Below are 25,250 nucleotides of genomic sequence, written 5' to 3' on the forward strand. Positions count from 1 at the left end.
CACAGACCAAGAGCAGGAAAGGAGACAGAGACCCTGAGCCTGGGCCCTGGGCCCCCGCCCCAACCCCTGCAGGCTGGGGAAGCTTTCTTTGGAGCTTCATGTTTCCTTGTTATTCCGGCTCTCTCAGCAACCTGGCTTTGCGCAGCAGCTGTCTTGGCCCGGCCTGGCTCTCACATGGAGCCCTCTGTGCCTCAAGCTCTCAGGCAAACAGATAGAAATATAGTTGTAAAGAATTTGAGTGGCTGCCAGGTTAGCAGGGGAGCCATCTGCCGCAGAGGAATCACCAGGCCTGAAATGACGGGTACCCTGGGCCCCAGCCTGGGCCTAGCCTGGCCCCCACTCTCCCACTGCAGCCCCCAGTGTAGACCACAGAGGCAAGAGGTGAGGGGAATAGCTTTCAGGCCACTCCAAGAAACCAGGGGCATGGTCAGTCCCCACTTGGCAATGGGTCCCTCAGCCGAGCTTCAGGCTTGGAGAAGTGGGAGCAGAGGATGTCATCCTAAGGTACAAGACTGCCACCTAAGCCTCAGAGACAGGCTTGTCCTGAGCTGACACCTCCCTATCACCAGCCTCCACCGACTAATAGATTTCCAGATCGTGAACCTGGAGAGGAAGGAAAAGGAAGAAGGCATTCCCCCCCAGACCCAGCAAAGAGGGGCCTCCCACACCTCCATTTCCCCTTGACGTGTCCCCCTGCCCCTCTTGGTAGGGGGGACACTGAGTGTGTGGACTGTTCAGACAGACCTCCAGCCACAATGACACATCTGGTTCCAATCAGGAGAACAGTTTCCCAGGTCACAGAGGAACATGGGGAGGGAGGCCAGAGGACAAGCAACCAGAGCTCACTGTGGCACCCCCCAGTGCTTCCTCCCCAGAATGAACCCCCCATCCCATTTGTCTCCTCTCGCCTCCCAGATGAGTCTCCCATGGCCCCTGGGAGACAGAGGGAAATCCTGTGGAGGTGGGGAGGGCCTCCTTTTTTCTTCCCTGGGTACTGACCACAGATCCCGGACCTCGTCCCTACTTAAACCTTCAAACCACAAAGGAAAGAAGAAAGGAAAGTAGGGGCTGGGGGGAGGAGGAAGGGCTGCAAATAAAGAGCCAGCAAAGGTCCCGGAAGCCATCAGGTCCCAGCTGGCGCTCACGGCCCACGGGGAAGAGTCCAGAGAAGGAAGTCCACTAGAACTCACAGAATCTGCCCCATGCCTGGTGCATGCCTCATGCCCACTCCTTCACAGCAGCTCTGAACAATGGAAGCATCAGCCCCACTGGACAGATGGGGAAACTGAGGCTCAGGGAGCCAGCGGTCTCAACTGTCCAGCTCACCCAGGTAGTAAGTAACCTGGTATCTGATTCCAGAGCGTGGACACCAAGCTGCCCTCCGGGAAGTCATCAGGATCTGCTCTGATTCCCACAGTCAGCACGAGGGAGGGACAGCCCCAGTCCCAACTTCTTCTCAGGCCAGAGTCAGAGGATAGGAGCCTCAACTAGCAGCCTCAGGGGACAGGGTTTGGTGCCAGAGTTCTCATCCTGGCTCTGGATGACCTTGGTGTCTGGGCCTCAACATCCCTAGCAATAAAATGGACTGGGGCCGTCCAAAACCAGGTTGAACTGTGATTCAGTGACTCCCCCACCTCTTCGTTCCTGCCACCCTGAACAAACCTAGAGGCTTCCCCCTGGCCTGGGTGGTCTTTAGGAAAAGGATTCTGGCCCTAATTTCAGAATGCAGAGTTGGCAAGGGGGCCAAGAGAATGATGGGATCCAGCCATCCATGGAAGCCGCTAATCTCCATCTTCCCTCCGCCCTCCCCAGGGGACTGTACTGCCGCCCCCACTGAAAGCAATTTGTCATGCCCTGAATTAAGTGATTCCAACAAGGGTTTAATTTCAGTTTAATGGCTCTGTTTTTATGTGTAATTAAATACCATTGCATAGCAAAAATATGTTGTTTGCACTTTAGAGACCGTGTAAGGGCCCGGGGAGCCAGTCCCACGGAGTTTCTCCTCCCAGGCTCCACCGGCCCCTCCCCCAGTCTGGCTGGAATTGTCCAGGTCCAGGGGAAGGGGGTGGGGGACCTGAGGAAAGGACAGGGGAGGGGAGGAGAGAGGTGGTCTTGGTGGCGCCAGCTCACTCAATAGAGCATGTTTCTAATTATCTGCAGCACACACCCCCCCCTCTTGTTTCTGACCTCAGCCCTCCCCAACCCCTGGGGCCTCAGACACAGAGAGGACAGGTCACTCCAATAGTGAGGATCTAATGAGACCCTTGATTGGCCAGGGTGATATCTGTCCACCCCCAGGGGTATGACAAAGCCACCGGCTCCGCTGACCCTCCTCTGCTTACCTCCTTCTCCCTCTTGAATCCCTTCCTTCCTGTCGTCCTTCCCTCACAACCACAGACTGCCCCCTTTTCCCCCTCTTCCGTGAGGACCCAGAAGGCAGCTGCTGCAGCCTCCCAGCTCCATCCAGCCACTTCTGGGTCAGAGGTGACACTGCCACAGGGGCCTGGAATGCAGGGGGAGTTTCTGTGGCTGGAAATGTTTCAGGGTCATTAACCACATAGCCATATACCCTCCGGAAAGGGGGGGCTGAGCAGACACCCCAAATCCTACATGCCTCATGACATTCCTGGAGCAGCTTGGTGGCAAAATCTGGCTCTCAGAGCCAAGGGGTTGGGACAATGGGCTTTTCCTGCAAGGAGCCGAAGGGGTGGCAGCCGCTGAACCTCAGAACATTGATGGGGAACAGGCTGAAGGCTTGGCCATCCCTCCGGGGATTATGCTGCCCGAATCCAGGAGAGTCAGTTCAACGCTCCGTGTTTCCTCCCTTCCCCCACCTGCCTTCTTGCCAGCGGGGGGGAAAACCCAGCCCCCAGCCCATCAGGGCTTGATCTCCCCTAATGAGCTGGGAAATGGAAACCAAATGCTTGCTGTAGATCGGCACCAGTGGGCTGGGGGACCCGGGACGGCACAGCGTGCCCATCCCCCTGCTCCAAGGCAGGAGAAAGGGTCATTTCCTGGGGAGGCACGCAGGACCTCAGTTCTCAGGTTCTTCCAGGTGTAGTGGGGTGGCCCCCACCAGGACGTAAGAACTTGGTCCTTACCACCTCCCTCCAGTGCTGCCAGAGGTGTGGACACTCCCTGTGGAACTCAAGGGACCATTCAAGGTTATCCAAAAGCAGAAAGCAGGGTGGAAGGCCCTACATGCAAATATAGATCTGCTTTTATTGTTTTCTTTTTTTTTCTTTCTTTCTTTGTGGTACTGGGGGTGAGCCCACTCTGCCACCTTTTTATTTTTTGAGACAGGACTCACCAAATTGCTCAGGCTAGCCTCAAACTTGCAATCCTTCTGCCTCAGCCTCCCATGTTGCTGGGATCATAAGCGCCATCGCACCCAACTTTATTTTCTTTTGACACTAGCACCTAGCCCCAGGGTCATGGGACCAGCTCTCAGAGGGGAGTGGTGGAATGTGGAACCCCCTCAACAGTATACATGCTCTGTTCTCCAGTGTTAGACAAGTCCCTTAAAACCTTCAATGGGGGCACCCAATGAGTGAGGGTCCACTCACTCATAGCCTAGAAGGAAGTGACAGGCTCTGTAAATGTCTCGTTCTCTCTTCTCACCTCACACAGACTCGCTCAGATTCACACTGCCCACACAAACACCACACAAATGTGTCTCATCTACACCCACAGGTAAAAGCCCCTACTCCCAGGCCTCACCAGGCTACCTTCACACACGCACCCCCCACACAAATCCCATGACTATGTATCTGTCACACGGACACACCCCAGGCCACACACAGTGCTACCTCCACAGACTCTGCTTAAAAATCAGCTCTGTGTGTGTGTGTGTGTGTGTGTGTGTGGTACTGGGGACTGAAACCCAGGCCCAGTGTATGCTATGCTGGAGCCTGCTTTTCTTGGAGACCCGTGCAAGGAAAAAAAAAAAAAAAAAAACTCCCACAACCTGCCAAGGGTTCAAGCACTGGGAAGGGGGTTGGAAAGATACATTTCAGGGAAAGAGATCCTTCTACTCAGGACCTAAAACTTAATCTTAGGGCTGTACCACCTCCTAGCCCAACATGCCTTGGCCCAGGCCTCAGAAGGAGGGGGCTCTGGGAAGGGTGGCCAGAGGCCCGGGGAGCTACTCTCAACACCACTTTGTTCTTTATCTCCTTCTGCTGGCAGCAGCCTGGCGCCTGGGAGACCAGATGGCTGCAGGCGGCTGCAGGCTGCGCCGCTGAGGCAGAGCTAGACTTGCTAGAAAGCTGGAGACAGCAACCCTGGGCTCAGGATGCTGGTAGCACAGGTGCTAAGGAAGTCAGGGACCAGTGTAGTCACAAGCCTGGGAGCACCCCAGAATGGGGGAGGAGAGGGACAGGACACACTCTTTTCCCCAGCAGGCAGCACTCAGGACACAGGGTCTCCAGGCTCCCTGTGGCCTCCTGGGAAGGGGCCCCCATGTGAGAGATCAGCCTAACTCTACACAAAAAGAGGTGTGGGAGCAGGAGGGGTATTGCAAGATGGCCAGGAATCCACGTGGCCACAAGTTCTGAAGCAGGGGCTAGCACTGAGAGCCCACAGCCAGGTCAAGGATGTCTCCATTCCCAGCTCCTCAGAATCAATCTCAAAACAATCCCCCAGTAAAGAGCTGTGGAATGTGCTGCAGAGTTCTCGCCCCTTTCCCAAGGCAGGGAGTGCCCCCTGCCCCCGAGTAAATTAATAAATCAACTCCAGATGCAAACCCAATCTGCCCCATGCCCTAGGAAATGCCCCAGCTCCACATACCAGCTAATCCAGAAGGCAGCTCTGTCCCAATAGGGCTGTCTTTGGCCACACCCTCCCTTCAGAAGCCAGTCCGCCCACCAGGAATCTGAGAGCCCAGACAGGCCTCTTCAGGGAGGACTGTCCTCTCAAGTGTTCTGCCATGCAGGAAGGAATGGGGACCCCACAGTGCCCACCTCTCTCCACCCCTGGTCCATCCACGTCTCTGATAGTAAATAAATCAACCAAACACAATTATCTGGACATTTTTTTGGTTTTGTTAAAAAAAAAAAGTGGGGGTGGGGCAGGAGGGAGGAGAAAGACAGACACCCCAGCTGACCAGCGGGTCCCTAAGTCTCCAGTCAAGCTAGAAAATGCTCAGAGGGACTTGTGGGAGGTGTAGGGGAAAGAGATGTCAGGAGGAAGGCAGAGCCACTGGAAAGACAGGGTCACCCTGGTGATTTCATAGCTGTGACCACAAACAGGATAGGAAACAAGACCCCAGGCAAGCCCTTCATCCCCCAACAGGTACATTATCCATCAGGCACGCTCAACCCAACCTTGCAATCTTTTTTCCCACCTGACTGCTCAAAGGCATAGCCTGACCGGAACCCTCTGTCCTCCATGCCTTCCTCTGTCCCCTCTCCCTCCCTCAAAACAGGGTCTCAGGTGCCAAGCAATCAAGCAGATAGCACAACACCCAGGCCCAAAAGCAGGTTTGTCTCCCAGGTCCTTTCACCCACAATGGGGAGTGGGGGGTGGGGAAGAAGAGCAGGGGAGCCCGGCAAGCCTAAGCCTTGGGTGTGGATCTAGGTCTCATGGTCCTTGAGCTGGCTCCCACCCTGTGACTAGATAAGGGAAGAGACAATATGCACGTCTCTCTTTCTCTCTGACTCTAGGAAAGAGGTTTCTCTTCTCCCACAGGCCTACTGCTCACTTTACGGGAATGGCTCATATGCCGCAATTAGAGGAAGTCAGAACAAGGGCACCCAGGGCTGGAAACTACAGCTGGCACATAATATGTGGTCAATAAATGTTTTTAGATGACTGAATGAATGAATGAATCCAGGACTGATCTGGAAACACAACAGGGCTCCCCATTGCCACTCTCAGACCTCTTGGGCTATCTAAGCTCAAAGAGGACACTCCAGGCTCTGGCTTACCCCAAGGGCACACTCGTGCCCATAAACATACACACGCACACACACGCACACACGCCAAGGGAAACTTCTGGGTCAAAGGCAAAGCTTGGACCCAGACCCAGACTCCACTCCAGGTCAACTCTGCAGCCCCCAAGCATGGGGGTAGTAGGGGGCACCGAGCCCCCTGCCTGCTAGCAGGTGTCACTCTCGGAAGCTGTCAGCCAGTTGGTGGCAGTCCAGCTCCCCTTTGGGCTCCAGGCCTCCTGGAAGCTTCACGCCTGTCTTCCGGTCCACACACCAGCACTTGCCGCGCTGCCCATCCAGAGCTGGGTGACACTGCCAAGACAAGGGCATGAGGGGTCAGATGATTCCAGGCAGCCTGCCCCTATTCCAGTCCAGCCCCCAAGTCGGACAGTTGCCACTCCAAGATGGCATCAGAAGGTGAAAGCTCTTTCTAAGTACAGGTTCTGTGAGCTCACTGGGAGAACTTGGTCAAGAAGGAAGGGTCCAGCCAGGCACAGTGGCACATGCCCGTAATCCCGGTGGCTCAGCAGGAGGATCACAAGTCCAAGGCCAGCCTCAACAACTTATCGAGGCTCTAAGAGGCTCTAAGCAATTTAGTGAGACCCTGTCTCAAAATAAAAAACAAAAAGGACTGGGGATGTGGCTCAGTGGTTAAGCACCCCTGGGTTCAATCCCTAATACTACCAAAAAAAAAAAAAAAAGACACTGGTGGAGATAAACGTACAGTCCAGAGTCAGAATTAGAGTTCAAATGAAGGTTGATTCAGAATTGGCCTGGGATAAAGGGTCAAGAGTCACAACTTTCACTGCAATAAAAATTGGAGGAAGGAAAAAGACATAAAATTGTACAACACAAAAAGTGAAGGCTGATGTAAACTCTGAACTTCAGTTAACAATAATACATCAACATTGGCTCACCAACTGCATCAAATGGACCACACTAATGTAAGATGTTAATAATAGGCAAGACTGGGGTGAGGAGGAGGCAAGATATGGGAACTCTACTTTCTACTCAATTTTTTTGTAACCCTAAAACTGCTAAAAATAACAACAAAAAAATGACAAGGGAGTCCTCTTCCTAGGACTAGTTGTGCACTATGGTTGTGCACACCTATAGTTGCAGGGTATTGGGAGGCTGAGGCAGGAAGATTGCAAGTTCAAGGCCAGCCTCAATAACATAGCAAGGCCTTAAGTAACTTAGCAAGACCCTGTCTTAAAAATTTAAAAAGGGGAGTAGGCAGGGATGTAGTTTATTAGTTGTATTAGGTTTTTGTTTTTTAATTGTGGAGGAACTTACAGAACAAGGACAACGATAGAATTTGTGTTGGGGTGAAGGCTGGAGATGGGCCAGGCCCTGGTTCTGGGAAGCTCCCTCTAGTCCACCACTCACTACGTACTACGTAAGGCCCTTCTCATGCCATGCTGGGATTTACAGACCCAGAAGCAGCCTTTGCCCTCCTAGCAAGGCCTCTGCTGGTCACATTGCAACCCAGGTTGTAGACGTGTCCACAGCATGTGGGAGGGCATGTGTGCCCACAGCTCACACACACAAAGGCATGTGTGTCTATGTCCACGAATGCTGGAGGAGACCCAGGTCAGGGCTGCCTGGCCACCCCCAGCACAAGACCCCCCAGCGCTCTGTCCAGATGTGCTACCCTGTTGATGGGCTGGAGAAGGGCAACCCTGAGGGACATCCTAGCCTCCAGAGAGCCGTCAGAGACCCCACACTGCAAGGGTAGGAGGGAACATGGAGGCTGCTGCCTTTACAACTTCTCTCTTGCCCCTCCCTCCTCTGCCAACCAAAATGCCTGTAGGGGGTTGCTAACCTTGGCTCCACCTCCATCCTTGCTGCACCAGCTGGTTCTGCCACTCAGCTGGGTGGGCTGGGAGTCCTCCCTGACTCCTTATGACTTGGACCCTTCTGGGCCCAGGTGAAACATCAGACATTAGTGACAAGGGAGACCTCTTCCTAGGACTAGAGCAGGGTGAGGGCTGGAGCAGAGGTTGGCAGGACATCTACCCGATAGACAGATAATCCAGAGATGACAGAAGCATCCCCGGAAGTGGGGAGAATCTGTGCTGTGAACTCAGTGCAATGATTTCAGGCCAACCAGGACCCTTTTACACCTCTCTGGGTCTCGGTCTCTTCATCTGGGTTGGGAAGAGCGAACTGAGGCTCCAGGGTTGGGATAGGGCTTCAGGAAGGCTGAGGGATTGGGTTTGGGTTGAGGAGGACCCCCTTCGAAGATTTCCACCCAGGACCATCCTGCAGAGAGTCCAAGGACGCCCCTGGAACTCAGGCAGGGCTGAGCCAGGAAACCAAGACCCACCTGCTTGGGGTGGAAGTTGCCATTGCGGTCGCAGTTGGGGATGGGGATGATGAAGAGGTCCTCGTGGGTGCGACTCTGTGAGGCAGCCAGGCGCTCCAGGGCCCGGTGCAGCTCGCTCTGGCAGGAGCCCTGGGGCTGGGGAGGTGAGGAGAGAAGAGTGAGAGCTCTGGAACTCAGAACTAAACAGGGGGGGAAGGTCTGGAATGCCTGGAAGCTGGGAGGGACCTGAAGAGGTGGAGGCAAGGTCTCAGGCTCAGGGGACATTAGTGGGGGGAAGAGAGGGACACTGAGGAGAGGGTCTCAAGCCAGAGTTTCTGTAAAGGAGGAGTGTGAATTGAGGGAGGGACCTGGTGTGGAAAGGAGCTGTGGAGACCTATGGGGGTCAGAACAGGGGGATGTCTACGCAGGAAGGATAGACAAAAAATCACAGAATTAAAAACTTGTGGCCTGGTGCGGGGGCTAATCCCAGCGGTTCGGGAGGCGGAGGCAGGAGGATCCAGACCTCAAAGCCAGCCTCAGCAAAAGTGAGGTGCTAAGCAACTCAGTGAGACCCTGTCTCTAAATAAAATACAAAATAGGGCTCAGTGGTTGAGTGTCCCTGAGTTCAATACCCTGCACCCAAAAACTAAATAAATAAATAACTTGTAAGGCCTAGTTCAGGCCCATCAGTACCATGTATCATAAAGGACATTAGCCAGACCCTGGAGCAGGGTCCCAAGGACCCCTGCTTTGGCCGGCATTCCCCTTTAATTACTGAAGTCTGGGGTGGGGAATCCAAAAGAAGGTCCAAGAAGCACCAGGGGGGTTGGAACCCTGCTTCTTACCAATCAGAACAAGGAAGTATACCAGTATTGAACTATCACTTCAGCTTCAGCTACACCAATGTTTATAACTGAGGAGCAGGAAGGAAATGCAAAGAAAGGAATAAGGATTCTCTCTGGGTCCGGATGCACACTTGAAGTGCATCTTGCACACAGTAGATATCAATGCCTGCTGGGTGAACAGAGTCCAGATCTGGTGGTGATGGTGGTGGTGTCCATGCACATACGTATCTGTGGGGCAGAGGTCCTCACCACAGGCCGGACTTCCTCCCGAGGTGTCCCGATGACTTTCATCTTGCCCCCACTGGTGCTCCGGTCCCGCATTTTGGCGAAGTGCTTCTGCAGGCACCTGCGGTCATGAGCGCTGCAAGGGCTGAAGCTGTTGTTAGGATGGTCACCTTCATCTTTGTCTGCAGTCAAGGCAAGAAGGGCAGAAGTCAGCACCAGAACAGAACAGGGCTTGCCAGGTGCGGTGGCGCACACCTGTAATCCCAGCGGCTCAGAATGCTGAGACAAGAGGATCACAAGTTCAAAGCCAGCCTCAGCAACCCAGTGAGACACTTAGCAACTCAGGGAGACCCTGTCTCTAAATAAAATACAAAATAGGGCTGGGGATGTGGCTCAGTGGTTGAGTGCCCCCGAGTTCAATCTCCAGTACATCCCCCCGAAAAAAAGAAGAGAACAGGGCTTCACACCAGCCCCACCTCCCACCTGCTTTCTCCCCTCCACAGAGTTCATCAGCCTGGTGCTGGAGAAAAGCAGGGAGCCTGGGAGACAGGAAGAAATGAAAGCAGCCCCCCAGCCCACCCCACTCCCCCGGACCTCCTCAGGAGAATATTCCTCTTGAAGTCCTTGACTTGTCCCTCACCCCACCCAGTCCAGTCCATAGATGAGTCACCAGCTGCAGCTGCCCAGATGGCAGGAGGGTCCCCTGGGCCCTGCAGGGAGGTCTGAGGCAAGCAGGGGGCCCCCTACCGGATCTTGTCTCCCTCATTCAGCTCCTCCCAACATCCCCCTCTCAGTCAACTGGCTCTTCCTGTCTCCATTCTTGCTCTTTCCAAATGTCTGGCAGGGCCTATGAGGGATCCTGAGGGCCATAATCAGACTTTCCATGAGTGAGAAGAAATGTGACCCCAAAGGCTTTCCCCACTGTCTGCATGCGAAAGTGAGTGTGGGGGTGGGGGTGTGTATGAGTGACAACCTGTGTGGCCCCAGGGACAAGAGGACAGCTGCACATGTTCCTCCAGCCCTCCATCTCTAACTGTCCCATCCCTAGACCTTAGGTGTCATGTCACTCAGAGCCAAGGCAGTGGACATCTGGATCAGGAGATCCCTCCATTGGATCTCCTGAAGGCACCATCTGAGCTCCAGATAAACCCTATCCAGAAGTGCCCCCATGATAATGTGCTCCAGGCGACCAAAACTGGAATGCAGGGCAGAGCTGGAGAAGGAGGCTGGGACTGGAAGGCCTTTCTGCACATCAGATCCACCTCTGAAATGCTCGGGCTTGGCAGCTCGCTCAAGGCCTGAGTGCAGAGCCCCTGCCAGCATTCCAGATGTTGGCAGCCAGTCAGGAGGTTACATCTGGTTTGCGTCAGGATTTTTTTCCTGAGGAGTTAGCAGGTTCCTCCATGCATGGCAGCAGTCCCAGAGCTGCCTCAGGGTCAAATGGTATTTTTCTGCCTAGCCAACACTGGTGGGGTGGGGTGGGGGGGTGCTTCTCTTTTTCTTCTAGTTTGGGGGAAGAGGAGGGAAGCACATAGATAAAGGGAAACCTGAGGAGGAAGACTTTAGACCACCAGAAAGTCTTTGTGAAGGTTATTCATAAAATTGAGTCACCAAGAATGGAAGATTGTGTCACGAGTGGAGAGCTGGCTTAGAAAGAGGAGTCAAAAGGAAGGAGGGAATGGAGCAGATACATACAAGCCACCCTTCTGCCCGAGTGACATCCCCAGAAAGATGCGAAAGGGGGCTCCAGTTCCACATCCAGCTCCTGAGAGCCAGCCAAAGAGAAGACACTGCAGCAAGACCTGTCACAAGGTTTCAGGGGTACAGAATAGAGCTGGGGAGTGGAGAGAAAGAGGGAATAGAAGTCATAAAATTAGCACCCCATCTCAGAGGGACAGAAGCCGAGCTGAGGTGCCAGCAAAAACCTCATCATTCCACCTGTGAAAGGCTGGAGTGGATCGCTGGTACTTAGCCACAGCCCGGGACACTGACTCTAGGGACACCTTTCCAACCCAGAAGGCCTTCATTCTTCCTGAGTGTGGAGTGTGCCTTCTTTTTACAACCATGAAGGAAAGCATGACTTTGCACGGGGACTCTTGTCCCTCTTAGTAAGTGGACAGAATGTTCCTAGCCTCAGGGAGTTCAAGGAGTACGTTTTCTGAAGAAAGGGGCTGTCTCAGAAAACAGAGAGCTCCTCACCCTGGAGATGCCTCGCCTTGGTGTGGGGGAGCCTTAGGAAGCCGGAGGGAGAGGGAGCAGAGGCTTGATCCTCTGTGCTTTCCAGCACGGAGCTTCTGTGAGTGGAAGCTCACAAAGGATTACATCTCAAGGAATCATCCATGGATATTTGGAATGGTCACCTCTAAAGAGAACAATTGGGTAGCCCTCTGAAACTGAGGGCTGCATGGGGTAGAAGGTAAGCCTGGAAACATAGCTTATGCTCTTGTGTTGGAATGACCCCCAAGTAATACAGAGAGGATTTTCTCGGCAAGGCTGAGGCAGAGGGCTGCTGGCCTACCCACTGTTGGTCGCCCCTTGGCCCAGCCACTGATCCCTAGATCACATCTAAGTTTAGAGTAGAACCCACCAGATTGGGAGAATAGCGCCTTACTGACTGACCTGGGGACACAGGTCCACAGAGTAAGTCCATATCTGCCCCCACACTCAGACAGGCTAGACCTCAATAATCACAAACATACAAACAATCACGTGTCCAGACACACTCATCCACGCATGCACAAGCACAAGCACTCAGGCACTCTGACCCTGCCCTGGTCAGAGACATAGACCCAAGGCAGGGCATGATGACTTCCCAGTCTCTCTGTAACATAAATTTGTTGACTTTCCACTTAATCTGTAACTTTTCCTTGCCCAGTCTTGCTTAACTGGCAGACTGAGGAACCACCCCAGGAATCCACCCCTAGGCACGGGTTTAGGGGATAAGGGTTATAGCACTGGGTCTCTGAAAACATTAACCTTCCAGTGTTCACCCTGATAGTGCCCTCTGCAGAAGTCCCAAGGCCCCCAGGTTCTTCTCTGAACAGAAGCTGGAGTCAGACCCTTCCCGAAAGCTTGTTTGGGAGGTGGAACTTCCAAGGTCAGGGAGGTCTTCTCCTCCAGCCCCAGCTTGGAGGCAGCTGGAGGTAAACCAACTGCCTTGCGGTGCCAGGGAAGCCTTGGTCTGCGCTCCACAGCCCAGGGGCAGAAGAGGGGGCACAGCTTTGTTATCAATGGCTGCAAAGTTCCTGCTGCCTGAATTCACCCCCATGATTTCTCCCCAGTTCCAGTCCCATCCCCAAGCTGTGAACTGGATGGACCCCACCATCTAGACATAGAAGTTTCGGCCTTGCCCTTGAGGGTCACCCACCTGCCCTGCAAGAATTCTATTCCTTCTTCTCCTGGACTCTGGCTAGAGAAGGCAAGACTGCATGTGTGGGGTGCCAGGCCCTTTCTTTAAGGTCTGGCCCAAGAGTGTCCCCTCACCATTGTACCAAGCCACCAGCCTCAGTAAGGCATGTAGCCTGGTGTATCCCTATACAACAGGAAAAGGGCCTAAAGGCAACTGACCCCTCTCAGCTCCTCTGAATGTCCCCTACCTTGGTTCCTCTGCCCTAGAGGCCCCCACAGTCCCAGCACCAGCTGCTCTTCATCTCCATCTTCATCATTACTCCAATTTACTGAGCTCTTACTCCATGCCAGGCCCCCCGATGCTATTACCCACTACCATTCCCACTTTGCAGATGGGGACACTGAAGTCACATGGGTGGAGGGAAGGAGTAAAGCGTGTCTCTGCTGCCCCTATGTCTTTAAATGGAAAGATTTCTGATGGCCAAGGCACCAATAATTTGGGCTTTGCCAATACTAAAGAAAAAATGCTAAGCAGCCATGCTCCTCCTTTCCCCTCCCCCAAGGCACAGAATTTCTGGGAAGGCCCTGTTTCCATGACATGACTGGATTCCCAGTACTGAAGTAGGGAGGACAATATTTGCTGCGTTGACTAAAAATTAACCCAGTCTGCCTGTTCTCTAACCCTGTCCCAGAGAGACCCAGAGCCCAGTTTAGGAACTCCCTGTCCTAGGCCTGATCTCCCCACCAAACACTCCCCCAGCTTCTATGAGTGGAGGGATCAGTACCACGATGCTGACTTGTGGGCTTCTGAAGCACATGCCCACCCCCACCTCTGTTAATCCACAATCTGGCTATCTGAGAAAGGGGGGCAGGGATGGCTGGAGATGGAAGGAGAGGCTTGCCCCTGCGGCTAACAGGAGGCACCCAAACCATCACAGGCCAGGGACAGGAGCCTGCCAACTGACCACATTCCCTGACCACCTGCCGAAGAAGCTCAGCCCCAAGAGATGACCTGACATCTCTACCAAGCTATTCCAGTCCAGAGGGCTCAAGTCTGGGAGCCTAGGAGGAACAGTGGTCTGTTAATAGTGTAAAGCTAAAGAGGATAGTGGGTTTAGGGTCTAAGCCTTGCTCATTTTATCTCACCAGAACCCCTGCAGAGATGCTGCACAATCCTAGGGGGTACGCTTCCCATGGTGCAATGTGGCCAAGGCCAAGGCACAAGAAGGAGTACTTCTATGATGATGGGATGAGAGGGCATGGGCAGAGCTTCTTGTTATGTACCTAGTTTCCCCAGGGTCCTTCTGATTCTTTTTCCCTCTCTATGTATTTGCATGTACAACATGGTAGAGGACAAGGCCAGGAAAGAAGCGGGAATACATCAGAGACCTGGGCTCTGTTTTCCAAATGGGATCTAAAGCCACTCCATTCTTAGACATCTCTCGAGGCTGGTTTGCATTATGTTCACATGTCAATCACAAACTGTCCATGCCATGCCCTCCCCGATCCCCTGAAGAATCAGATTTTCCTCCTCTAGGATTCTCCTACCCAGTCAGAGAAGAAGACCCTCAGAGGGCTCTTCTGCTTTATGTTCAAGTTGATGAGAGAAAAGGAGCCACCAGCCATCCTTATCTGCTGCCAGATACCCACTGGCTGGTGGAGGATGGAAATTCAAAGGGAAGTGGCCCTGCTGTACTCAGGGAACCCAGGGGCTCAGCCCTCACTCCTACTCTCACTGCCACTGGCATCTCTGCCTCCAAATCAGTGACTTACTCCCCCAGGACTTCCCACCCCAGGAGTGCTGGGTGTCAGTCTGGCATTTCCCCTAGAAGGTTTTCTGCTGACCCATCTCTCCCTGCCCAGAGGCAGGAAGGGCAGAAAGGCTGGAGGCCCAGACCCCTGGGGTCCACCTCCTTCCTGTTTTCCCTGCATCCTGCTCTCCTCCAGCTAACAAGCTACAGAGGATTGAGGAAGTGAAGCGGTCTGGGACCCAGGGCAGGAAGCTTGGGGCCAGAGTCTCAGCATCCGGACTGCAACAATGGAAGCCTCAAGCACCAGGAAAAGGGACAGGCGCAGAGAGGCACAGGGAGAGCAAAACAATCAGAGAGGGAAGGAGAACCAGAGGCAGAGAGGCGGAAAAGCAGAGATCAGAAAGACAAGAGGCAGACATGGTAAGGGACACAGAGACAGAGAGGCAAAAGTCAGAGAAGCAGGAAAACTGAACAATATGGAGAAAGGGAAAGAAACTGATAATGCACAGAAGACATTGTGAAAAGAGAACTTAAGAAGGTTATGGTGAGGGGCTGGGGCTGTAGCTCAGTGGTAGAGCACTCGCCTGGCATGTGGGAGGCACTGGGTTCAATCCTCAGCACCACATGAAAATAAAATAAAGGTATTGTGTCCATCTACAAATAAAAATATATTTAAAAAATGAATGCTATAGTGAGGGGTGGGGGAGGAGTTCCTGGGGAGCAGTATTGGACAATTCTGTTATTATATTGTGTGCATGTACCAATATGTATCAACAAATCCCACCATTATGTACAACTATAATGCACCAATAAGAAATGAGGAAAGAGAAAAAAAAAAGATTGTAATGGCGAAACTAGAAGCTGAGAGGCACGGCAGGAAACAACAAAAGAACAAGAGAAGGAAGGAAAAAGACTGAGAAGGATTCTAAGGAGAAACTGGAAATGGCCAACCGAGAAATGGACAAAGAGAAAGTGTAAGAATGAGGTTGGGGCAGTGGGTCTTCTCAGAGTCTTCTGTCTTCTCTCTTTCTCTCTCACTCCCCCTTTCCTCTATTCCCTATCCCATGCCCCTAAGGTTTCTGCAATTCTGGGCTGGGAGCCAAAACTTCTCTTCTGCCACCTCAGATGGCACCTGCCAGGAGAAAAGAGTAGAGATCCTGCATACCAGGGCAGGGAGGGTTGCCAGGGTCTGGCAGAAAGACCCCTGTCTTTCCACTCAATAAGCAAGAGAAAGGAGATCAGGGTTTTGGAAAAGGGCAAGTCTGATGCCCCTCACCTTCAAAGTCCCTATGATTTGTACAACCCACCCCACTATTGGATGACGAAGTCCATGTCCTGGTTCCTCAGACTGAGGGAGGGGTGATGTTACCTGTGGCAAGAGTGAGGGGTGGCCTCTGGATCAGGAACAGAAAGCTGCCCCCAACCCCCATAGACACCCCATTCCATCCCCCAGTTTTCTGAACCTAGACGGCTGACTTGACTGGACGAGATCACTTGATTTTCCACTCTTGCATCAGCAGCCAGGCCTATCGTGGAGACCCTTGTTCCCAAATAGGCACTCCCTGCGGACTGGGGATATAACTCAGTGATAGAATGCATGCACAAAGCCCTGGGTTCAATCCCCAGCCCCCCACCACACACACACACACACACACACATTAAATTAAATTAAAGAAAAAAACAAATAGGCACCCCTGGGATGTTTGAGATGGAGGGATGAGACAAAGTTCCCCTTGATGGTGGCAACTGCAGCTAGGAATTCAGGAGCAGTTTCCTTGGCTGATCCTGTCCCATGCCAGTCGGGCCCGGCCACGTACCTGCTTGCGCCTCAATTCACAGGGGATTTTCAAGGGCCTTCCAAGCCAGCCATGAATTGGAAATAAGTTACTGAGAAAGAGTGCACTGGGAAGGGTGTGGGAGGGTAGGGATCTTACCAGAGGGCTGAAGGCTTTCCTGGATGGCCTCGATCTCCGCCAGCTCCATGCACACGCCTTGCCCGTGCATCAGCGTGTGCAGGGGCTTCTCTACCCCACGGGGTGGGTAGCAGCGCAGGCCCGAGCCGCAGCGGGGAGTATACACCCCACAGGGCATCCCTAAGCCCAGGGCGCAAGTGGCGCAACAGCCGCAGCCGGGCTCCCGCACCAGCTCCTCACAGCCCACGGGGGGGCGGCAGCGCGCCAGCTTCTCCTCGGAGCAGGGCGGGCAGTGGATGGCTTCGTCGCCCAGGCTCGGCCCGGGCCCTGGGGCCAGCAGCAGGGCGGCCACGAGGCAGAGGGGCAGCATGACCGCGCGAGGACCTGGAGCGGGCGCTGGGCGCAGGCGGGGAGCGCGGGCACGCTGGCGGGAAGCGTGGGTACCGGCGGCAGCGCCCGGCGCGCCTGGAGGACCCCACCCGGAGAGCGCGGAGAGCGCGGGGAAACGGGGCGGCCCGGCTGGCGGGCAATGACAGAGCCGAGGGAAGTTAGCAAGCGCGCCGGAGCGGAGCGAGCCTGGCAGCCGAGGCGCTGCGCCGCATCCTCGGCCGGCCCAGGCAGAAGGCGGGCGGCTGGGGGCAGGGGGCTGAGCGGCTGCCCGGGACCAGCTCCCCGGACTTTATACCGGCTCCTGGCCACACCCCCAGCGCCTTCCCCGAGGTGGGGGAGCCCGGCGGGCGAGGGGGGCAGGGAGAGGCGGCCGTCAGGGGGAGGGGGCGCTGTCCTGAGTCGCCGCCGCTGCAACATCTGAAAGTCCTTTGCACCGTAGAAGGAAGCAGCTCAGTTTGGAAGAGGTGGCAAGCGCCCAGTGCGCCTCTGAACTGGAGTTGGGGAGGGGAGGCAGGAAGAGGGGAAACGAAGGTGCTGCTGTTTGGCTCCCTTCCCGATTTCAGAGGATACCTCCCTAACCTTAAGAGAAACTGGCCTCCTAGCCGACTCCGGGGTCGGCTTATTCAGTCTCCCTGACCAGAGTCCTTTCCACCCTTCCCCAGTACTTCCAGTCTCCACCACTGGACTAGTGAGGTGAGGCAAGGCGCAAGGCATATGGGCAACAGGGGTCATGGAAAGGCCTGGTGACCTTAAGACGCTAATAGGCTCTCTTCCCACTTGCCCCCTGGGAACCTTCCCCCTTCAGTCTCCCCAGGGTTCACTTGGGCCCTGGTCCACCCTGCCTCCCCAGGATGGAATCAACCCAAATCACTGCAGAGAAGTGCCAAGCCTCTTCCTCCTTCCTGGATGTTTGCCTCTACTGCCCACATGGGCTCTGGAGAGAGATTGGCCTGGGAGATCACCACTTGCAAAGTACAAGCTGTGCATTGAACAACTCCAGAGGGCACCATTCCTTGTAGTCATTGTTTATTTGTATAGCTGTTGTGACGGTTTCCCAGCAGATGGCAGTCAAGGTTTTGAGGAAGAGGTGCCCTTTTATAATTCACTTAGTGCCACTCTTTGGGCTAGTGTCAGGGCTGGCTCACCCTTCCTTGAAATCTTATTGGTGCCAGTATTTCCCACCCTTGCCCCAATGCTAGGATTGGGAGGAGATCTAGAATAGCATTTGAAGCAGAAACTCACCTATTTCCTAGCTTCCTTCTCTGGTGCCCTAATACTCACCCTTCCTCCCTCACAAAGGCTCCTGCTAGCCTGGAGTTGACTTTAGGGGAAGGGGGCCTGTCCAGGCGTCATTAGTGGCCCACTGTCAATTATTTTTAGCTTGGCCTAGAAACCTGCAAGACTGCCAAGCTGAAGTACAAAGAACCCCCTTTCTGCTGCTTCTCCCAGAGCAAGGGTCTTTCCACCTCACAGGGGTTGGACCACCTACTTTCTGCAATTGCAGACAACTGGGGTGATTGGAGAAGAGAGGGCTTGGGAATGGACCTGTAGGACAAATCAAAAAGTTGCAAACTGACGGCACCTACTGGCAGCCATGGAGACTGCAGAAGGGCTGGGGAGTCACAGCCAGGAACAAGAGTCTAGGATTTTCTCTGTCCCATCACATAGAGAATGTGGGGTCCCTTCTACCTTGTCTGCCTTGGAGAAGGGCATATAGAGCCAGGTTCCTCAAGTTCCTGGGGGAAACCCAAACTGTACCTGATTCAGAAAACTTCCCCTCTGCCCCATCCCCCTCCATTATCACTGGACCCAGTTCTGCCACAATTTAATGGATGGATTTGGAGTTTGACTGTCCCTTTCTGTAAAAATTAGGTAAGTCATCTCCACCCCTCTCACCCCTTAAAACTCTTGTGAAAATAAAATGGACCAAGAAAGATTATTCTGATCCCAATGCTAGACTTGTCCCCTAGATGAACCCAGGAAGGGTAAAGGTCCTGAGACCGGAGGCAAGATGAGAAGAGGCTGGACGGAGCCAAGAGGCATGCCAAGGATAGAGCATGAGTGCCCACAAGGGTGAAAAACCTGGACAGGTATCCAGGTGAGACTGATGCCCACACCTCAGACGCAACACCTCCCCGGCCCCCAGTCCATCCTTCAGCATCTTCCTCACCTCACCCCACCATCACTGGGGTGGGGTCATTCGAAAGAGGCAGGAGAATAACAGGAGGAGGCCTTCCAAGCACTTCCCACCATTCATGCAACCCACAATTACTGAGTACCTATTATGAGTGACTTTGTGCTCTGTCTTGGCACAAGACTACTCTGTGCCTAAAGGAGCTCATTGCCTAGTGACAGAAGACAGGTGTGTAAATAAAATAAGTCTAAGAAGTGTACACATGTCTGGAGAGATGATTACATAGGGAACTGTGGGCACCCACAGGCATAAGTGGTCAATTTTACACTCAGAGTATGGAAAGCCTTTGCTGAGGAGGTGACCCTGGGGCCACAACTTTCATGCTAGAGGAAAAATTATGGGTGTCAGCATGGCCAGACTGCACTGGGTTCTAATCCCAGCTTTGTCACTAGGAACACGCTAGAGAGTTACTTAAGCTCCTGAGCTTCAGGCCTTGTCTAGAAAAATGGAACTTTGCAGCAAGAGAAAGAGAAAGAACTGTTCAAAGCACCCAGCACATAGTAGACCCCAAATGTTTTTTACCTCCATCTCTTCCTATTGGAAACTAACTTCCCTAGTGGCTGGAGATCCCTGGTGACAGGACTTTTATCTCCCCACACCCCCCAACAAAGGAAACTCTCAGAAAATCAGGTTTAGTGTCCCCATCTAAGCCTGTGGTATCTGAGAGAGGCAGTATATAAAGGGACTTGGCATCAGGGAACCTGGGTTCAGTTGCAGCATAGCCACTTGGCTGTGTGATCTTAGATCTCCCTCTTAATATCTTGAGGGGTTATTTTCTTTTTTCCCCAGTACTGGGGATCAAACCCATGCTTGGCAAATGCCCTCCAATTGAGTTAAATCCCTAGCCCTTTTTATTTTATTTTGAGACAGGGTTCTTGCTAAGTTACCCAGGCTGGCCTTGAACTTGCAAACCTCCTGCTTTAGCCTCCAGAGTCACTAGGATCACAGGTATTGTCCACATAAAGGGTTATTTTCCTCCTTTGTTAAAAGAAAAATGAGGGCTGGTGAGGGGGTGCGTTTAGCTCAGTGGTCTAGTGTGTATGAGGCTCTGGGTTTTCTTCCCAGCCACTCAGAAGGCTGAAGCAGGAGGCTCACAGGTTTGAGGCCCTCCTGGGCAACCTGGTGATAACCTGTTCCACATTAAATATTTTTATAAAGTAGGGCTAGGGCTGGGGATGAAGCTCATGGGTAGAGTGCTGATCTAGCATGTGCAAGAATTTGGGTACAATCCTTAGTACCATACACACACAGAAAAAGAAAATATTTAGGCTTACTCTCACAGGATGGTTGAGAGGGAAAATGAGGCAAGGGCTCTGGAACTCAAGGAGCTGGGTACAGGTACAGGTGCTGGTTATTGGTTTCTTCTACCCAACTGCTGCCTCCTTAGGGACTGGGAGCTCTGACTAGGACCTTCTGAAAGGTAAAACCCAGCCCTCCTTCCCAGCTCAGGGCTAATACAGAAAATCAAGCAGCACCACCACCAACACACCACTCACAGACACATAGACGGTGGTGGCAGCAGCCTTGCCTCTCCCTGGCTCCTGAGGGCCGGGAAGATGCTAGCTACTTCTAATTCACAGATGAAGGAATACCGCCCCCCCACCCCCGCAAGGGCTCCAGGCCTCTTCTACACCTCACACCCTCATTGGCTTGTTGCTCAGAGTGTTGGTACAACTTCAAAAACCTCTGAGAAGCATACATTGGGCTCTTAGAAAATAGGAAGAAAAAGAGCTTACCTATGGGGACATACAGTTCTGCCTTCCAGGAACCCCTAATCTGATGGGCTTGCCTTAGGGAGCATCCTATCTGATGGAGTGTACAAAATAAACACAATAATGATAGTTAGCAATCAACACGCACAGACCTTGTGTGCTTCCCAAACTCATGACAAAGGTGCTATCATCATCCTTTTTTTAAGATGGGGAAACTAAGGCACAGAGAGGTATATAACTTACTCAAAGTCACACAGAAAGTAAGGTGGAAGAACAGGGATGTGAACCCAGGAAGTCTTGCTCCAGAGACTGCACAATTAACCCCTAGGCTCACTGCCTTCCGAAACACCAATGAGGACAGAAGATTATGACATAGAGTGCATGTGGTGTGGGGATCAGGCACCGATGGCATTGGTATGGGACTAGGCCCCAGTCCTCTTGGTAACTTTGGCTTCCCAGCCCCCTCCTGACTACCTGGACTGTCTGTTATGTCTACACTGAGTAGGGGGTTCAGCTCCCCTCTATGTGATTTGACATTCAGGTCCCAGGTAGGGCATCTCCATGGTTACTCCAGGTGTAGATCTGAGCAATAGTCTATCAGTACACTCACCTTCCTGCCCTACTTCCTGCCAGTAGAGCCAGAATCTCCACAGAGACCTCAAGGCACAGAGGGAGGTCTGGCTCCAGAGCATGGCACCCGGTTCCTTCCCACAGGACTTGTGGCTTCAGCAGTGAATAGCAAGGGAGGGGAGAGCAGAGTCCACTTCAGTTGCGTTGGCCAGAATCTGGCTTCATATCTCCAGGCCAGCCGGCTCTGCTACTTGCCAGCTTTGTGACTACTTCCCCTTCCCCAGCTTCAGTTCCACCATCTGTACAAAAGAGGGAGGGGAATTTGCTGAATTGTGAAGCCCCTTCCAGCTCTGAAAGTCTAGGAAACTGAACCTCTGAGGTCCTTTTGCATGTTTCAAGGTCCCACTCTGGCAGGGCTCCCAACCCTCCAGAGTATGCAGTCTCTCCAGGCCTATTGGCACCAACAGCACCCCTTTCTCATTGTCTGAGGCCTGCATAAGAGACTAGCCAAATGAATGATGTTGGGCTTAATGAGAGCTCTGATACCACCCAGAGAGATGATGAGGGTCACTCAAGAGCACACAGCTAAGCTGGGCGCAGTAGTGCACGCCTGTAGTCCCAGTGGCTCCGGAGGCTGAGGCAGGAGGATCATGAGTTCAAACCCAACCTCAGCAAAAGTGAGGCACTCAGCAACTCAGTGAGACCCTGTCTCTAAATAAAATATAAAAAAGGGCTGGGGATGTGGCTCAGTGGTTGAGTGTCCCTGAGTTCAATCTCTGGTACCCCACCTCAAAAAAAGAGCACAGAGCCAACAACCCTAGCACCTCCTCTGGGCCATCCTGCCTCTGCTGCTAGAGCCATCACCAGTGAGCCACAGGCTCAGAACTTAAGCAAGAAGAAAGTACAACTTGGGTGAATCTATGCAGGACACCTGCAAAAGTGGAGACAGAAAATCTGGGCAGACAGAGCCAGATGTTAGGATAGGAAAAACTCTTGCCCTGCCTCTCCTGAGACCTGTCATGTCAAAGAGAAGTGTGCCTTCTTACCAATATACCTCTTTTCCCTACATTCGCTGAAGGGCTTTCTGGCCTGACTTGCTGCTCTCCCAGCTCTGGGGAACAAAGTGCCACCTAACTTTAATGAGACCTCTGAACCCATAGAGACCCTTGAAAAGTCTCTAGGCTTAAAAAAAAAAAGTCTCTAGGCTTAAAGAGATCCCACAGAGGGGTCTTCAGAATCATTAAATCCCAGAGAAAGGGCTTGGTTATACAGAGAGATCCCCAATACCTGGATATATACAGCTGCATGCCTCCCTGTCCCCACCAGCACTAGAGGTTTGCACATAGCCCAGTCATGCTTTCTAATTACTCCCAGACTCTCTTCTGGCCCCACCACTCCACACCCAGAGCCCCCTCACCAGCCTTTATGCTTCATCCTTCCCACTCCTACCCACTTCACCCTAACCTCCTCCTCTTTTCCCTACCCAAGAGAACATCATGGCCTGAGGGACCTCCCAGGGTGTGTGACCAGACATTCATCCTAACACCACCAGGAAAAGTAGAAAGGCCCCCCAAAAAGGTGAGGGGATGGGAGGAGAAGAAGGCAAGAAGGAGTAACTGTGTATCTCCATTTGCCCATCTGCAAAATACATACCTAGCTCATGGGATTATTATGAGAAGCTATGTAGTAGGTGTTATGGGTACTTGCTTTCAGTTCTGCTTTATTTAATAAATAGACATAGAAAACCATGAGGGATACCACTACATACCTGACAGATTGGTAAAAATTTTAAATACTGACAATACCAGGATGTGAAGTAAGGAGATTCTTACATAATGCTGCTAAAGAAAACAAATTTGTACAGCCTCTTGGAAGCAACCAACAATTCCACCTCTAGATATACACCCAATAGAAATATGTGTGTGTGCATTCCAAAACATATGTTCAAGAGTGTTCACAGAAGTGCTCTATACAATAGCCAAAAATGGAATCAATTGTAGAATAGTAAATCTATATTTGAATAAGTTATTGCTACATCCAACAATATAGATGACTCATATGTTGATCAAAAGATTACTATTCTAGGGCTGGGGTTGTGGCTCAGAGGTAGAGCGCTCGCCTAATATGAGTGAGGCACTGGGTTTGATCCTCAGCACCACATAAAAATAAAATAAAGATATTGTGTCCACCTAAAAAATAAATATATTTTAAAAATTGCTATTCTATGACTCTATATAAAATTCAAAACAGTTTTTAAAATCAGGATAAAGTTTACCTCTAAGAAGAAGGATGGAGACAGTCTCAGGGAATATGAGTAATATTTATTACTTAGTTAAATGGTATACTTACTATGTGAACATTCTGAGCTAAACACTAACTTTTCTATATGTATGTTATACTTCAACTTTTTAAAAAAAAATTTTTATTTATAGATGGACACAATGACTTCATTTTTTATTTATTTATTTTTATGTGGTGCTGAGGATCAAACCCAGTACCTCACATGTGCTGGCAAGCATGCTACCACTAAGCCACAACCCCAGCTCCTACTTCAATTTTTTTAATGAAAAAAAAATGACTTTTTAGCTAGGCACAGTGGTACGTGCCTGTAATCCCAGTGACTTGGGAGTCTGAGACAAAGGATGGCAAGTTTGGGGCTGGGGATGTGGCTCAAGTGGTAGCGCGCTCGCCTGGCATGCGTGTGGCCCGGGTTCAATCCTCAGCACCACATACAAACAAAGATGTTATATCCGCCGAAAACTAAAAAATAAATATTAAAAAAATAAAAAAGGATGGCAAGTTTAAGCGCAACCTCAGCAACTTAGTGAGGTGTCAGCAAATTAGTGAGACCCTGTCTCAAAATAAAAACTAAAAAGGGCTTGGGATGTAGCTCACTGGTAAAGCATCCCTAGATTCAATCCCCAACACACACACCAAAAAATTAAAAAATAAATAAAATAATTAATAATAATACTATTTTAGGGGCTGGGATTGTGGCTCAGCAGTAGAGCACTCGCCCAATACATGCAAGGTGCTGGGTTCAATCCTCAGCATCACATAAAAATAAATAAATAAGGGCTGGGGATGTATTTCAGTTGGTAGAGTACTTGCCTAGCAAGCTCCAGGTTCAATCCCAGCACCACAAAAAAAAAAAAATTAAAAATAAATAAATAAATAAATGAAATAAAGATATTGTGTCCAACTACAACTAAAAAATAAATAAATAATTTTTTACAGCACTCACTTTCAAGTCAGCCTGCCTGGACTAGATTCCTGGAATAGATTCAAGATGTTAGTCTTGTGCCTCAGTGGCCTCATCTTTCTTATTAAGTGACTATCATATAGGGTCGATAAGACAAAAGATGAATGAATCTCTGTAAAACACTTAAAATGGCACCTGTCACATTGTAGGTGCCCAGTCAGTGCAAGTCATTAGTCATGACCAGCCAAGTGAGTGAGACTAAGAGCCTGGAGCCAAAATGCCTGCACTGAACCCTGGATTTGCCATTAACTAGCTCTGTGACTTTGGCAAATGGCATCTTTCCTCTTATCCTCAAATGCCCTCAGTTGTAACAGAGATAATGCCAGCCCAGCCTCATAGGCCTAAGAGAAAACTTGCCGAGATGATGTGGGTAAAGCACTTAACGCTGCCTGGCACAGAGTAAATCTCAACACATGTTAGCCATGTGATCGTTGATTACCATGGTAACCATATAAACCCAATTTATAGATGAGTTTCTGGGCAGTAAAAAGACTGGCCTAGCTGGATGGATGCAGAGGTACACGCCAGTAATCCCAGAGGCTCAGAAGGTTGAGGCAGGAATTGGCCAGTTCAAAGCCAGCCTCAGTGACTTAGCGAGGTCCCAAAAGCAACTCAGAGAGACCCTGTCTCTAACAAAATATAAAAAAAGGCTGGAGATGTGACTCAATGGTTAAGTGCTCCTGGGTTAATTCCTGGTACCCCTTAACTTCCCCCAAAAAAGACTGGCCTAAGGCCACATGCAATTCAATGTGATTTATACCCAGCTGTGAAACAACAGAACCTGTGCTCCAGGCACACCCAG

The 25,250-nt window shown here is 51.7% G+C and overlaps 1 protein-coding gene across 1 annotated transcript; it reads right to left on the reverse strand.

Annotated features, from left to right (window-relative positions):
* Nucleotides 1–5,019: 5,019 nt before the first annotated feature.
* On the reverse strand, nucleotides 5,020–16,981 carry Igfbp4 (insulin like growth factor binding protein 4). Its single transcript, XM_046442698.2, has 4 exons — nucleotides 16,342–16,981; nucleotides 9,333–9,490; nucleotides 8,260–8,394; nucleotides 5,020–6,242 (listed from the first exon to the last, which is right to left on the reverse strand). The coding sequence occupies exons 1-4, from the start codon at nucleotides 16,688–16,690 to the stop codon at nucleotides 6,108–6,110; spliced, it is 777 nt and encodes a 258-aa protein (XP_046298654.1). The 5' UTR covers nucleotides 16,691–16,981; the 3' UTR covers nucleotides 5,020–6,107.
* Between the last annotated feature and the right edge of the window lie 8,269 nt (nucleotides 16,982–25,250).

Source organism: Marmota monax, unplaced genomic scaffold (genome assembly GCF_021218885.2).
Source record: "Marmota monax isolate L192 unplaced genomic scaffold, Marmota_monax_Labrador192_F-V1.1 WCK01_AAM20220418_F8-fsc00205, whole genome shotgun sequence".
Lineage (NCBI taxonomy): Eukaryota > Metazoa > Chordata > Mammalia > Rodentia > Sciuridae > Marmota > Marmota monax.

Coding starts and splice junctions, on each gene's coding strand:
- Igfbp4 (XM_046442698.2), bottom strand. CDS start 16,690: ATGCTGCCCCTCTGCCTCGTGGCCGCCCTGCTGCTGGCCCCAGGGCCC. Junction 9,491..16,341: donor GGAAAGCCTTCAGCCCTCTG/GTAAGATCCCTA, acceptor CCTTGACTGCAG/ACAAAGATGAAGGTGACCAT. Junction 6,243..8,259: donor GCAACTTCCACCCCAAGCAG/GTGGGTCTTGGT, acceptor TTGTCTTGGCAG/TGTCACCCAGCTCTGGATGG.